At 45.3% G+C, this 16,575-nt stretch overlaps 1 protein-coding gene across 2 annotated transcripts in view; it reads left to right on the top strand.

The window, feature by feature from the left end:
- Positions 1-16,575, top strand: part of hhip (hedgehog interacting protein) — a 170,525-nt gene that overhangs the window by 142,474 nt on the left and 11,476 nt on the right. For both annotated transcript variants that reach the window (XM_080199641.1, XM_080199632.1), the window contains exon 13: positions 9,783-9,911. In XM_080199641.1, the coding sequence (XP_080055767.1) occupies positions 9,783-9,911 (129 nt within the window). The remainder of the gene's footprint in view (positions 1-9,782; positions 9,912-16,575) is intronic.

The raw sequence follows: 16,575 nt of genomic DNA, 5'->3' as shown, positions 1-16,575 counted from the left end.
TATCATGGCTGATTACACCAATGAGTCCTGTTTCCAAATGTCCACTCTGAAGCAGACATCACTGGTATACAATCAAGAGCAGGAACTCTAGTTGACTTTCCTTTCCTTAGACCATAGGCATTGAAGCCAAATGTAGAAACATAGAGAAACTACAGCACAATACAGGCCCTTTGGCCCACAAAGTTGTGCCAAACATGTCCCTACCTTAGAGATTACTAGGCTTACCTATAACCCTCTATCTTACTAAGTTCCACGTACTTATCTAAAAGTCTCTTAAAAGACCCAATCAAATCCACTTCCACCACTGTTGCTGGCAGCCCATTCCACGCACCCACCACTCTCTGAGTGAAAAACTTACCCCTGACATCCCCACCACCTTAAAACTGTGTCCTCTTGTGGCAGTCATTTCAGCCATGGGAAAAAGCCTCTAACTGTCCACTTGATCAATACCTCTTAACATCTTACACACCTCTATCAGGTCACCCCTCATCCTTTGTCTTTCCAAGGAGAAAAGGCCGAGCTCCTTCAACTTATCCTCATAAGGCATGCTCCCCAATCCAGGCAACATCCTTGTAAATCTCCTCTGCACCCTTTCTTTGGCTTCCACATCCTTCCATATTTGAGGCGACCAGAACTGAGCACAGTACTCCAAGTGGGGTCTGACCAGGGTCCTATATAGCTGCAACATTATCTCTCAACTCCTAAACTCAATTCCTCAATTGATGAAGGCCAGTACACCATACGCCTTCTTAACCACAGCTTCAACCTGCGCAGCTGCTTTGAGCATCCTATGAACTCAGACCCCAAGATCCTTCTGATCTTCCACACTGCCAAGAGTCCTACCATTAATATTACATTCTGCCATCCTATTTGACCTGCCAAAATGAACCACTTCATACTTATCTGGGTTGAACTCCATCTGCCACCTCTCCGCCCAGTCTTGCATCCTATCAATGTAGAGAGCGATTCTGCCAGCCTGTTGCATTACTCGAGTGGATCAGCGGGCTGGAAGACATTGCAGGCTTCCCTGGGCTGTGTGGGGCACCAAGGCCTCCAGGAATCTCTCCATGACTAAGATTTCTAGTGTAATCAGCTCTGCGCTGATTTCCAGAAATTGATATTTACATTTCAATAGCGGGTCTGGGACTTCAGTGTCCACTCCCCCCACCATCCCCCACCCCCTCCCAAGGAGTGGTTCACCCTAGTGGAGATTACGCCTGCTCCCCACTAATGGGGGACAGGCAGCCCAATCCTGCTGGAGGGAAGAGGAGCCATTGAGGCCCTGGGAGGTCAGGGATAATGGCAGCGTCAGCCAAAGTGTCAGGTTGGGGCAGGCCAAGTGGAGGGAGGGAGGGGGGGTGTTGAGTCGGGACTGTTGTTGCGGGGTGGGGGGGTGGAATTGGGTTTGCCAGGCTCGGGGATTGTGGCTAGCCAGGACGAATTGGGACTGTTTTTTGTGGGGGAGGGAATTGGGAGATCAAGGCTGGCCAGGGAGGTGGTCGTCGGTGCTGGCCAGGGGAGGTCCGGGAGCCCAGCGATCATGGGGTGGGGGATTGGAAGACCAATGATGTGGGATTTCAAGGCTGGTGATCAATCAGGAGGCCGGCAATGTGGGACCAATGTGCATGCACCATCTCTGCGCTGACATACCATCGCATGCACAGTGACCAGCTCAGCACTATGATGCTGGCCCCTCGGGTGGGAATAGGCCCCTCCTCCAGATTCCCAGAGTATCGGAGATTCATTCTGGAAATTACGCTCAAAAAACCAGCGGGATTTACTCCCATTTTCCCACACGTTGGGGACTTAGTTTTTTTTGGGAGAATCGTGGCCTCTATCTCAGGCATTCACCCTCATCCTCTCCCTCACACCCTCACCTCTGTCTCTCTCTCACACACACACACACACACACACACGTGCTGTTTCACACACTCACCCTCATCTGCCATCACTCCCTCAACGACCCTCACTCCCTCATCCACCCTCCCTTCCTCACCAGCCCTCTCTCCCTCACTCCCTCAGTTCCTCACCCATCCTCCCTCACTCCATCCTCATTCTCCCACACTCATTATCTTACTCTCATTCCCTCACCCTCCCACCCTCACTGTCTTACTCTCATTCCCTCACCCACCCTCACTCAGTTCTTCACCTATCCTCACTCACTCTTACACCCACCCTGACTCACTCCCTCTCTCACGCCCTCCCTCAGCCATCCTCACTAACTTCCTCACCCACCCTCACTCCCTCACTCCCTCAAAGAACAACACAGCACAGGAAACAGGCCCTTCGGCCCAACAAGCCCACGCCGCCATTTTAACATTCAGTGAATGCCCCATCTACCTTCTTCTACCTATGACTTTTCTCTACTCCAGATTTCAGGAGGTCTAATTTAGGGACAATTTGTTAACACCAATCAGGTTAAAAGTACGTTTTTGGAGTGTGGGAGGAAAACGGAGCACCCGGAGAAAACCCACGCAAGCACAGAGAGAATGTGCAAACTCCCACAGACACCGACCCAAGTCAGAGATCCGACCCGGGTCCATGTATCTGTACAGCAAGCAGTGATAGTCACTGAGCTGTCGTGTTGCCCATCAGTTGGTCCAGTTTAAGCGTACACTAACAATGTGAAGCACTAGGCAACTCTCGAAGCAACATCCAAGAGCAGCCCTCGCACAACCCACCGCGTGTATGCCCCTTGTCAGCCAACAAGGCGGACCGAATCACCTGTGGATGTCAAAAAAAAAGACATCAATAAACAAACAGCTTATACAGACATTCACGGAAGATCCCCAGAAGCTCAAACGTAAGACAAGTTAGCCATAAAATATGTTGGACGGCCCATAGGAATCTATTGACTCCCAGGAACGTCCTGAGGCTCTTGATCCTTATTTAGTACAGTCTTTTGTATCCCTCCATCTCTAGTCTGCTCATATGCCTATCTAGGTAAGCCTTAAACAACTCTAGCGTACCTGTCTCCACCACCCTACTTGGCAGCGCATTCCAAGCTCCCACAACCCTCTGTGAGAGACATCTGAATTATACCTTGCCCCTCTCACCCTAAGCCTGTGGCCCCTTATGATTTTCATATCCAACCTGGGAAAAAGCTTCCCACTGTACACTCTATCTATACCCTTCATAATCTTATACACCTCTATTAGATCTCCCTGCGTTCTCCGTCTTTCCAGGGAGAACAGCCCCAATTTGCCCAATCTCTCCTCATAGCTGAGACCTTCCATACCAGGCAACATCCTGATAAACCTCCTCTGCACTCTCTCCTGGGTCTCCACATCCTTCCGGTAGCATGGCAACCAGAACTGGACGCAGTACTCCAAATGCGGTCTAACCAACGTTCTATACAACTGCAACATTAGACTCCAGCTTTTATACTCTACACCCCTTCCTATAATGGCAAGCATACCATAAGCATTCTTCATCCTTCACGCATCATCACTCACTCCTACACCCATCCTAACTCACCCATCCTCACTAACTAAATTGGCTTGAGGAGGGCAGGTGTGTGTGACAAGGAGAATATAGATATTGAAGTGAGGCCTGAGGCCTAGCAGCACCTAAACAAGGATACCCAAGAGGAAGGCTGAGAGTTGGGACAATATGGGCAAACGTGGGAAGAGCCAGAGAAACATAACTGAGGGAGAACCATGGGAAAATGGGGAGAACACGGGGGAACAGGAAGAACCCAGGAGAAAGTAGAGAGAACCTGGGGGAAGGCAACCAGAATCAGACTAAAGCACCAAGAGCCATGTTAAAACAATCGGCGCTGGGGGGAAAAACATGGTAAGTGGAGGACCTATGAGTTCCAAAGTGTCTCTTTTGATCTCCACATACACTCATTTGCTGATGTTAGCTGCTTTTCCAATTGCAGCTTGATTCTATACCATATTTGTTGCTGATATAAGCCTATCAGCATCAAACCCAATTTATATTGGATGAGCTGCCGCCTACAGTATTCCTGAAACTCACTGAACCATCTAACCAGCATTTCAACATTTGCCTGCATTTTCAACAATTGCTTCAGGGACCGTATTAAAGGGCTTTGCAGGCCACAAGTTGGACAAACCTGTTTTTCAGCTTTGACAGTTCATTGACAGTTCGGCAGTCCTTTGACAGCTTGACAGTTTCGTGAGTTTATGCACTTTTTACAGGCAATCAACTTCACTTTCAGCAATTCACACATGTGCCTACCTTTGAGGTCCTGGGATCACATACAAAGCATTACCTTAAATTTCTGAAGGAGTACCTGGCTATTCAAATACATAGCTATCCTTCTGTGTTGAAGAACATAAGAATCGAGGTAGCCAATTTTATCATGATGTCAGTACATCACAAGATACAAAGTAGCTCATCAGTTAGAATTTCTTCAGTTCAGTGAGCTGAATTCTAGTAAAAACAGCTCCTGTTTATACTCAACTCCCTCACCATAGAAACTAGAAGCAGGAGTAGACCATTCAGCCCTTCAGGACTACTCCACCATTCATTTTGATCATCAAATTCAATATCCTGATTCCCCCCTTCCACCTATATTCCTTGATCCCTTTAACCCCAAGGGCTATATCTAATTTCTTCATGAAATCAGACAACATTTTGGCTTCAACTACATTCGGTGGTAGTGAATTCCATTCACCACCCTCTGAATGAAGAAATTTCTCCTTGCCTCAGTTCTGAAAGGTTTATCTCTTATCCTCAAACTATGACTGCTGGTTCTGAACTCCCCCATCATTGGGAACATTCTTTCTGAATTTACCCTGTCTAACCCTGTTAGAATTTTATAAGCTTGTATGAAAGCCCCTCTCACTCTTCTAAACTCCAGTGAATATAATCCTAACCAATATAGTGTCTCCTCAAATGACAGAGCTGCCATCCCAGGAATCAGCCTGGTAAACCTTTGCTGTACTCCCTCTGTAGCAAGGATATCCTTTCTCAGGTAAGGACACCAAAACTGCACACAATACTCCAAGTGTGGCCTCACAAATACCCTGTACAATTTCAACAAGACGTCCCTATCCTTGTACTCAAATCCTCTTGCTATGAAGACCAACATGCCATTTGCCTTCTTTACTGCCTGCTATACCTGTGCACTTACTGTCAGCAACTGACACACAAGGACACCAAGGTCTCGCAAAGTATTCACCTCTCTCAGTTTACACCCATTCAAGTAATAATCTGTCTTCCTATTATTGCTACCAAAGTGGATAACCTCACATTTATCCACATTATATTGTATCTGCCATGCATATGCCCATACACTAAGCCTGTCCAAACTATGCTCAAGCACTTCTACATCTCCTCATAGCTCATCTCCCACCCAACTTTGTATCAGCTGCAAATTTGGAGATAATACATTCAGCTCCCTCTTCCAAATCATTAATATATAATGTGAACAGTTGGGGTCCTAGTACAGATCCTTTGCGGAACCCTACTGGTCACTGACTGCCAATCAGAAAAAGACCCATTTATACCAACTCTTTGCTCCCTATCTGCTAACCAGCTTTCTATTCATCTCAAGACAGTAGCTACAACCCAATGTGCTTTACATAGTCTGTTATGTGAGATCTTATCAAAAGCCTTCTAAAAGTCTAAATAAATCATATCCACTGGTTCTCCTCAGTCAACTCTACTACTTACATCCTCAAGGAATTCCAATAGATTCATCAAGCATGATTTTCCTTTTGTAAATCCATGCTGACTTTGTCTGATTATAGCACTGCCTTCCAAATGCCAAGTTATGAAATCCTTGATAACGGATTTTAGCATCTTCCCCAGTACCGATGTTAGGCTCACTGGTCTATAATTTCCTGCTTTCTCTCTACCTCTCTTTTTAAATAGAAGGCTTATATTAGCTACCCTCCAATCTGTAGGAACCAGTCCAGGGTCCAAAGAATTTTGGAAAATAACCACCAATGGATCTATTATTTCTTAAGGACCATTTCCTTAAGTACTCTGGGAAGAACATTATCAAAATCTGGAGATTTATCCACATTCAATCCCATCAATTTCCCCCAAATCATTTCTCTATTAATGCTGATTTCCTTCAGCTTCTCACGTTCTTCTCTCAGAATTCCTGGTACATTATTCATGTCTTCCTTTGTGAAGACTGAAGCAAATTACGAATTTAATTCCTCAGCCATTTCTTTATTCCCCATAAACATATACTGCAAAGTGGTCATGAATCTATGGGAGCTATAAGTCCAAAATAGTACGGGAAAATACCAAGTGATATTATACTGTGAAGAATCTCATCTTGTATTGAGCAATGCCACACAGTGAAGCTGGAAAAATCCCATCTGGAACATTCCCAGGACATCCAGTTATGTTTGCCTGAAGGCTGGTGTGTGCCAGAATAATTTGTCTTCAGCATGTAGAAGCATTTTTGTGGTTGGACCACTGAATCATAAGCAAAGTTCACCTGAAAGTTTTGTAACTGATGCCAGCAACCTTCTTCACCAGATCAAATACTAGGATTTTCAGTAATTGAATAGTTTAGTATCATGGTCAACTGAACAGTATAATTTATCTGAAATGTGGAAGTTAAAAAGATGGTTCCTGACCTGGCAGATCCTTGATTATAAGATCAAAGGTCTAGAAATTTGGCCATGCGATGTCCATTTTTTGAGCACCAACAGACCTACTAAGCCCTCATTATGGCAGGGCAGAAGCTGGAATATTGCTGCTTGTCATATTGGAAAAGAACAAAATATCATCATGCAGTGCCCATAAGTCCCCTGCCAATGCAAATATGGGCCTAATGCCCACACTGCAAAGATGGCACTAACTATACATGATGTGGGTATGCCGGCGTTGGACTGGCGTAAACACAGTAAAAAGTCTGACAACACCAGGTTTTAGTCCAACCTATTTATTTGATAATATACTCACAAGCTTTCGAGGGGACTGCCTCTTCGTCAGGTGACGAAGAGGCAGTCCCCTCGAAAGCTTGTGAGTATATTATCAAATAAATAGGTTGGACTAAAACCTGGTGTTGTCAGACTTTTTACTAACTATACACACAGTAAAATCGGATCTTGGGCTGCCTATTAGCTGTCAATTGGACTTGTCCCCCTTCTTGAATATAATTATGATCACAGTGTCCCCAAGGCCCCGTGGCATGCACTCCTCTTCCTATTGGGGTTCTGTGAGATCGTGCGGCTATTTCAGGAGAATTGTCCGCTGTGTTGTACGTATGCATGTTTATATGTTCATGTCATAGAATTTTGGCAACAATTCCATCAGTTCCAGAGACGTTTTTTAGCTTTCAAGTGGCTTTACGAACATCACTTTGGGTCAGGGTGGTGCCAAGATTGAGCCAGATGGGATATTGAAGAATAGAATTAAGGGCATTCAAGTCAAAAGCAGAGTCTCAGTTGAGAAGTTCTTTAAAAATTTCTCAGTAAGCACTGACTTACCTCTTTGTCCTTGAAGAGCTTAGCTCCAGCAGGGAGGATCCTTGAGTGCTTGGGATATAAATCATCTTGACAGCATTGAAGAAACCACACATGCTGTTGATATCCTCATGGCCATCCACCATTTGTTCTTTATGTGATGGGTTCAATGCCTTCAGACACGTGTAGAACTGCTGCTTTTCTCCTGAGCTGTGGTGCAGTTTCCAATCTATGAAAGCTTTACACTTACTCTCAATTAGGTCCTATTATCTCCTTGTTTTCATCAATCTTGATGTTTCCTAGTTGAGATGCTAAGGAGCAATCCACAGGTGCAGGTGCTTGTCATGGTGGACTTTAGGGTTGACAAAGCATTATTGGCGCACTGTGGCTCCTGAACTTAGAGGTTGAGATCTTGGCAGTGAGATGCTGAATGAGAATGACTGCCTTGGTGGAATCTTGGAGGTTTTCAATGTTATTTTTCCCCCAGCATAGCTTCTGTTACCTCCATTGTTTGGTGGCCAGTCTAATGAAAACGGTTGATCACATAAGTGGTGATTGATCCAATAGTCATCAGTACTTGTCATGCCGTGGCAGTGCCGACACCTCTGAGGTCACTTGCTCATACAATTACATAATTGAGCAGGTGTCAGTATTTGTTGTTACCATGAGATCTTGTGTTTGTCTCGCTGGGAGAACAGGGTTTTGATTTTGACAAGGTCACTTTCAAGACATTTAGTCAAGAAGCGGACGCCATTGTAGCTTTCTTTCCCAATTCTTACCAATGATTCCTTCCTATTCTGACATAGAAATTTCTGAGGAGGATCAGTTTATCACCACTTGAAAATCAGGCTCGGAATTGTTCAAGATTGTTATTGAATCTCCCCTTGGGCTCATCTATTGCCTTAATTGGAAGAGTAGGTGATATATGGCTGACATGCTTCAAGATGGCTCCTGTAGCTTAATGGACAGTAATAGTCATTGCACTGGGTTGTAAGCAAATAGCTCCTCCTACCTCCAAAGAAGATACTAATATATGAAAAATAAATAATAAGGAAAATGATATACGAAGTTCACCTTTAATTGCGCTATTCTTCATTCTTCAAAGATAATCCTAATAGATGAAATTTCCCTTCTATAATTTGTCCTAGAGTTAATAGCATTTCAGTATTTAGATTATCAGGCTGTTTTGTACAAATATTTAATTATCATTAAAATTCTTCACAGTGCTAATTAAGCTTTTAACCTTCTTGGTAAAATAATTTTAACATTTTTTGTAAACATAGAGTAAAAAAAGTAGAATGTTATTCTGATTCATTTGGTTAACCATCTTGTCCCCTTCTCTGGTCAAAAGGGCCTCAAAATAGCCATATAAATCATAGAATCCCTTCAGTGCAGAAAGAGGCCCATTGATCTGCACCAATCACAATCACTGCCAGGCCCTATTCCCATAACCCCATTTATTTACCCTAATACCTCCCTGACACTAAGGGGCAATTTAAGGTAGCCAATCATCCTAACCTCGCATCTTTGGACTGTGGGAGGAAACCCGAAGCAGCTGGAGGAAACCCACGCAGACACGTGGAGAATGTATAAACTCCACACAGACAGTGACTCAAGCTGAGAATCGAACTCAGACCCCTGGCGCTGTAAGGCAGCAATGATAACCACCGTGCCACCATGCTGTATAAAGTGAAAAGGAATTTATGCAATGTTAAATTAACCTCTGTAAAGTGAAACCAACATTTTTGTTAGATTGTCTTGCACATGGAATGCGAAGTACGTTTTTAAAGTGCAGAATGTAAATAAGTGATTTTTTTTTACTTAATGCTGAACCAGCAGTAAGTTGAGTATTCAAACATTAAAATTAAAATCAACATTTAATTACATGACAATAAAACATCACACAGTAACTTTATGAAGTCATGTACAGATCACTGAGGTCAGACATCCACTTACTGTTTCTGTTTTGTATCATTCACAAATCCTGTTCTCATGGCCTCTACCACTCGCTGCTAACAGGCAAGTGGTCTGTTTCCAGGCTGCTGCTGAAGGTTAATGGTGACTATGAGAAAGCAAGTCATCGCAGCTGAGCAGTTCAGAATTTTCAGAAAGATTGCTGCCCTGTACTTGACACTTCCCAGCGCCAGGGGTCCGAGTTCAATTCTCAGCTGGAGTGGTTCAAATCAGGAGTTCAGAAGAATCAGCTCAGGCAGCTATGTTCTTCCAAATCAGATTTTGATGCATGTATATCATGAAAACAAGTTTGATTCTAGATCATATCATTAATTTTGTCTATAAGTACACATAATGTGCAGTGATTAACAATAAGTAGCCTCCAGATAACTGAAGTTGTTTTAACACTTTTTTAATTTCCTGCTGTTACAGCGAAGTGTGATCCAGTATGTCGGCACGGTGGAGTGTGTGTGAGGCCTAATATGTGCTTATGTAAAGAGAGCTACACCGGACCACAGTGCGAACAAGTGGATAGAAACATTCAAAGAGTGGCAAGGGCAGGTATTATTCAACTGCCAGTATAACATATATGCCTTTAAAATACTAACTTACAATAAATTGTTTTAGTGGTTCATGAGATTTCGCTGACTTGGTTTAAAAAAAAGCTGAGCTCCCCAATGTCAAATCGGAATGTGTAGCTCAGTCATATTGACTGAAGTTCTTGATTTTTTTAATATCCGCACCACACAAGTGTCAGGCAATGACCATTTTCAACAAGAGACAATCTAACCATCTCTACCTTGATATTCAATAGTATTACATCACCAAATCCTTCACTATTAATATGCTGGGGTTATTATTGACCAGATACTTAACTAGACCAGTCACCTCCTAACTCTCCAAATCCCATCCACCATTCACAAGACACACTTGTGAGGAGTGTCACACTCTCAGGAGTGTGATGGAATATTCTCCACTTCCTGGATGAGTGCAGCCCCAAAAGTATTCAAGAAGTTTGGCAGACAACCTGCTTAATCGGCACCCATCCATCAACTTAACCATTCACTTCCTCCAACACTGATGCAGTGACAGCAGTGTGTACTATATACAAGTTGTACTGTGGCAATTCACCATGGTTTCTTTTACAACATCTTCCAAACCCACAACTACTAAGAAGGACAAGGGCAGGCAGATCCATTGGAACACCACCATCTGCAAGTTCCCCTTCAAGCCACACAGTCAATATGGAACCATACTGACATTTCTTCATTGTCATGGGATCAAAATCTTGGAGCTCCCTTCCCAGCAGCTCTGTGCAGGTACCTGAATCAGATGAGCTGCAGCAGTTCAAGCAGGTGAATCACCAAACGTCCTTAAGGGCGATTAGGGATGGACAGTAAATGCTGGCCTGGCCAGCAACACCCCCATCTCATGAAAGAATATTTTCTTTAAATCTGTGGATTGCATTCCAGTGATGTCTGCTTCAGAGTGGACATTTGGAAACAGGAGATGTTTCAGCCACAAAACATCAGCCATGATGTCTTCAATGTTGAAAGAGCCAACTAATTTCAGATTCACTGACAAGAGAGTGGGGAGGTGGTATTCTCCCAAAATGTTTCTGAGTCATAGAGGTTTACAGCATGGAACCAGGCCCTTCAACCCAATTTGTCCATGCCGCCCTTTTTTTTAAACCCCTAAGCTAGTCCCAATTGCCCGCATTTGGCCCACATCCAACAGAGGCATTTACCTGTTTGTTTCAGATTGTTTTCAGTAAAATAGCAGAAAGGGTAGTTTGGACAAGTATTAAGGATTCATACAAAAACATAGATGACAGAAATTACAGTTCCTCTGCAGTTAAAAAAATATATATTTCAGTGCATTCATCTGTGTGAATATATTTCCTATTTTGTTTGTAAAGCACTGCAATTCGTACTATGCCAGAGAATGCTTACTGCAGCTGGGCTGCTGATTGCTGTGTTCTATAAAGTATCTTGGTTTATCTGACATGATTGTGAAAGCTTCAGTAATAGATAAGTGGCAACAATAACTTGCATTCATATAGCGCTTTTAATGTTCAAACTGGCTCAAGGCGCATTAATCCAGTAAGCTTTATTGCTGTGCCATATTTGTAAGACTGTAAACAGTGGCTAAATCCCTAGCAGCTCAGGGTCATTTCTTCTAACATAAATAGCTCCTGGCTTTATTTACCAAGGACTGTAATTACTGTAATTTTGAAATTTATGATGCTGGATTTAGTTATACTTCTCATATTAAACAATATGGACTGTACAATGAATATTGACTTACAACTTTGAAAATAAGCATTATGAAAACAAAAAATTTGGCAGGTAGGATTAAGGAAAATCCAAAGGCGTTTTACTCCTATGTTAGGAACAAAAGGGTGGCTAGGGGAAAAATCGGTCCTCTCAGGGACAGAGGAGGGGAATTGTGCTTAGAGTCCAAGGGAATGGGGGAGATCCTGAATGAATACTTTGCGTCGGTATTCATGAAGGAGAGGGGCTTGATGTCTAGTACAGTCTTCGAGGGAGCTGCAGACCAATTGAAGGAACTATGCATTACGAGGGGAGAAGTGTTAGGGCTTTTAGATAGCAGTAAAACTGATAAATCTCCGGGGCCCGATGGCAATCATCCTAGGCTGCTTAGGGAGGCGAAAGATGAAATTGCTGGGCCTCTGATGAAAATCTTTGTCTCTTCTTTGGACACAGGTGAGGTCCCAGAGGACTGAAGGATAGTGAACGTGGTACTGTTATTTAAAAAGGGTAGGAGAGATAACCCTGGTAATTATAGACTGGTGAGTTTGACGTCAGTGGTAGGCAAGTTGATGGAGAGGATTCTTAGGGATAGGATGTATGAGCACTTAGAGCGTTGCGATCTGATTAGGGATACGCAGCATGGCTTTGTAAAGGGGAAGTCTTGCCTTACAAATCTGGTAGAATTTTTTGAGGAGGTGACAAAAACGGTTGACGAAGGACGAGCCGTTGATGTCGTCTATATGGATTTCAGTAAGGCATTTGACAAAGTCTCTCATGGTAGGTTGGTTGAAAAGATTAAGGCTCATGGGATACAAGGCCAGGTATCTAGATGGGTTGAGAACTGGCTTGGTAAGAGGAGACAGAGAGAAGTAGTGGAAGGGTCCTTTTCTAGCTGGAAGTCTGTCATTAGTGGTGTGCCGCAGGGCTCAGTACTGGGACCTCTTTTTGTAGTATGTATAAATGACTTGGAAGAGGGAGTAAGTGGTGTGATCAGCAAATTTGCAGATGACACTAAGATGGCTGGATTGGTGGGCAGTCAGGAGCAGTGTCTGACAATACAGTGGGATATAGGTAGGCTGGTATATTGGACAGATATATGGCAAATGGAGTTTAATCCTGATAAATGTGAGGTGATGCATTTTGGCCGGAATAATGTAGGGGGGAGTTATATGATAAAGGGTAAGCCTATAAAGAGTATAGAAATGCAGCAGGACCTGGGGGTGCAAATGCACAAGTCTTTGAAGGTGGCAGTACAAATGGAGAAGGTTGTGAAGAAAGCCTATGGTATGTTAGCCTTTATAGGAAGGGGTATAGAGTATAAGAGCTGGAGTCTAATGTTGCAGTTGTATAGAACGATGGTTAGGCCACATTTGGAGTACTGCGTCCAGTTCTGGTCGCCTTACTACCATAAGGACGTGGAGACCCTGGAGAGAGTGCAGAGGAGGTTTATCAGGATGTTGCCTGGTATGGAAGGACTGGGTTATGAGGAAAGATTGAGCAAATTGGGGCTGTTTTCCCTTGAAAGACGGCGACTGAGGGGGTATCTAATAGAAGTATATAAGATTATGAAGGGTACAGATAGAGTAAACAGTGGTAAGCTATTTCCTATGTTCGAAACGCACAGTACGAGGGGCCACGGGCTTAGGGTGAGGGGGGAGAGGTATAACATGGATATTAGAGGGAGGTTTTTCACACAGAGGGTAGTGGGGGTATGGAATGCTCTGCCAAGCAAGGTGGTGGAGGCAGGCACGCTGGGGTTGTTTAAGAGTTACTTAGACAGGCACATGAGTGGGTTGGAGATGGAAGGATATAGGAGATTGTTTTAAATAAGGTTCATTAGCACTGGGACGTCCCTGGTAATGTAAAAGGATGTGGAATGATACTAATGTTTTTCTCTTTCAATTCACAGGTTTTAAGTCGGTCCACCTTGTTGTCCAACGAGGGGCATACACGCGATGGGTTGTACAAGGGCTGCTCTTGGATGTTCGAGAATAGCCTAGTACTTCATGTCGTTAGTGTGTGCTTAAACTGGACCAGCTGCTGGGCAACACGACAGCTCAGTGACTATCACTGTTTGCTGTGCAGACACATGGATTTGGGCCAGTGTCTGTGGGAGTTTGCGCATTCTCCCCGTGCTTGCGTGGGTTTTCTCCGGGTGCTCCGGTTTCCTCCCACACCCCAAAGATGTGCTATTAGGCTATTAGGTTAAGTGGAGGTAATAAATTGTCCCTAAATTATGCCATAAGCATAGATAAGGGTCATGGGTGGAGGGGGGACTGGTAATGTTAAAATGGTGGCGCAGGCTCGTTGGGCCGAAGGGCCTGCTTCCCAGGCTGTTTTTGTTTTTTGTTTATCCCTCTATACCCATCTTACCCATGTAACTGTCTAAATGCTTTTAAAGGACAAAATTGTACCCACTTCTACTAGTACCTCTGGCAGCTTGTTCCAGACAGTTGCCACCATATGTGTGAAAAAATTGCCCCTCTAGACCCTCTCACCTTAAAGCTATGCCCTCTAGTTTTAGACTCCCGTACTTTAGGGAAAAAATATTGGGCCTGATTTAAACGGGCACGAAATCGCAGTAAATTCGGACTTCAGGCCTCCAACGCAATCTGCGCCCGAAACTGAGCAGATCGCACCTTTACTGACACCCGATTTGGGCGCGGGTCTGGTCCACATCCCCAATTGGGTGGCCCGACGATTTAAATGCATTAGCACGCGTTTAAATCGACTTAATGAACCACGCGCCCAGCTCCACCCCCAAATCCCACTTTACTGTCTTTGGACCCGTTCCGGATCCGCGCTGTTACCAACCTGCAGAATAAAAATCCAAAGTGGATTCCTATTCTGCAGGGGAACCTCCAAAGCCCATCCTCCTTGAACACCCTTCGCAAACCCCCTGCTAACCACCCCGGCAGACACCCCCCAACCTCCCCCCACTGCAATCCGCACCTCCTGGGAGGCAAACCCCCATCCCCCACCCCACTGCAGACCCCACCCCCCGCCCCGCGATCAGACCCCCCCGGGAGGCAGGCCACTCTTGGCAGAGTGCACACCCAGGCGACCCAACCCCCCCCCCAGGGAGGCAGCCTTCCCCGAGAACGACCCCCTTCACCCCCCAGTGAACTATGTTCACCCCAGTCCAACGCCGACATCTCCACATCAACAAGTGCAGGTCAGAAGGATGGTGGAGGGAGAGGGTGTGTTCTGCTAAGGGGGGGGGGCCTGCCTCCTGCAGAGGGCGGGGGGGGTTATCTGAATGGGGTGGAGGCTGCCTATCAGTGGGGCCTGCCCCCCAGGGTTGGTCTGACAACAGGGGGGCTGCCTCCCAGAGGGAGTCCAATCCGGGGGGGGGGGTGGGGGGGCGTCAGCCGGGAAGGCCTGCCTCCCAGAGGGGTCCAATAGCGGATCACCCCACACACGCAGTTCAGAGCTCCGATCATTACAGCAGCGCTAAGCCCAGCCCACAGTGCGGACAGGACCGGAGCCAGCAAAAAGTGTATGGGTGCACTAGAACAGGGATTCCAGGCTCAGATCCGTTTTACATCCGGATCCGGCCCTTAGCCTCCGATTGGTAAAATCTGGCCCATTGCCTATGTAGCTGATCTATGCACCTCATTATTTTATAGACCTCAATAAGACCATCTTCTACGCTCCAGAGAAGGAAGTCCCAGTCCATCCAGCCCCTCCTTATAACTCAAGCCCTCAAGTCCTGGTAGCATCCTAATAAATCTTTTCTGCACTCTTCTAGTTTAATAATATCCTTTCTATAATAGGGTGACCTGAACTGCACACAGTACTCCAAGTATGGCCTCACCAATGTATTGTACAACTTCAGCAAGATGTCCCAACTCCTGTATTCACTGTTCTGACCAATGAAACCAAATGTGCTGAATGCCTTCTTCACCACTCTGGCCACCTGTGACTCCACTTTCAAGGATGTATGAACATGTACCCCTTGATCTCTTTGTTCTGAAACTCTCCCCAATACCTTACAATTAACTGAGTAAGTCATTGCCCTGGTTCGATCTACCAAAATGCATCTCCTTGCATTTATCTAAATTAAACTCCATCTGCCATTCGTCAGCCCACTGGCCTAATTGATTAAGATCCCATTGCAATCAGAGATAACCTTCTTCACTGTCCACTACACCACCAACCTTGGTGTCATCTGCAAACTTACTAACCATGCCTCCTATATTCTCTTCCAAATCGTTAATGTAAATGACAAATAACAATGGACCCAGCACTGATCCCTGAGGCACACCGGTGGTCAGAGGCCTCCAGTTGGAAAAACAACCCTCTAAAATCACCCTCTGGCTTCTGTCAAGAAGCTAATTTTGTATCCACTTAGATACCTCACCCTGGATCTGTGAGATTTAACCTAATGCAACAACTTACCATGCGGTAGGTAGTGTCGAATTAACGTAAAAACTGGAGTAAATCTTCCTGGCTTTTTCAGTGGAAGCTTCAAAATATATCTCCCACACTCTGTGCACTGCAGAGTACCTCGCGTGAATCATGCTGATAATCAGTGGGTGGGGCCTATTTTCGCTGGAGAGTCCGACAGCATAGCACTGAGCCGGCCACTGCGTATCCACTCATCTGTCAGCACTGAGATCAGCTCATTTGCAGTAGTCCCACACTGCTGGCCCGCCGATAGCTGGCTAGCTCAATCACGTGCCAGCCCCGCAATCCCTGCATTGCTAGCTCTCCCACACCCTCTCTCCTACAGTCTGAACACTGGCTTCCCACCACCACCTCCCCTTCCCACCCACCCCCCCCCCCAATCCCCCCACCGCCCCAGTCTAGCCTCAACATGCTCCCAGCCTGCCTCAATGCCACCGCCCCCGCCCCCCACAGCTCCAATCTCCAAATCCCCCTGTTGTAGCCCCAACCCCTCCAGCAGGCTGAGCCCCGCCACCCCAACCCCGATGGTTAGCCCTGAACAC

Source organism: Carcharhinus amblyrhynchos, chromosome 1 (assembly GCF_965287045.1).
Source record: "Carcharhinus amblyrhynchos chromosome 1, sCarAmb.v2.hapA, whole genome shotgun sequence".
Taxonomy (NCBI): Eukaryota; Metazoa; Chordata; class Chondrichthyes; order Carcharhiniformes; family Carcharhinidae; genus Carcharhinus; species Carcharhinus amblyrhynchos.
This window is presented reverse-complemented; position numbering and strand designations above follow the sequence as displayed.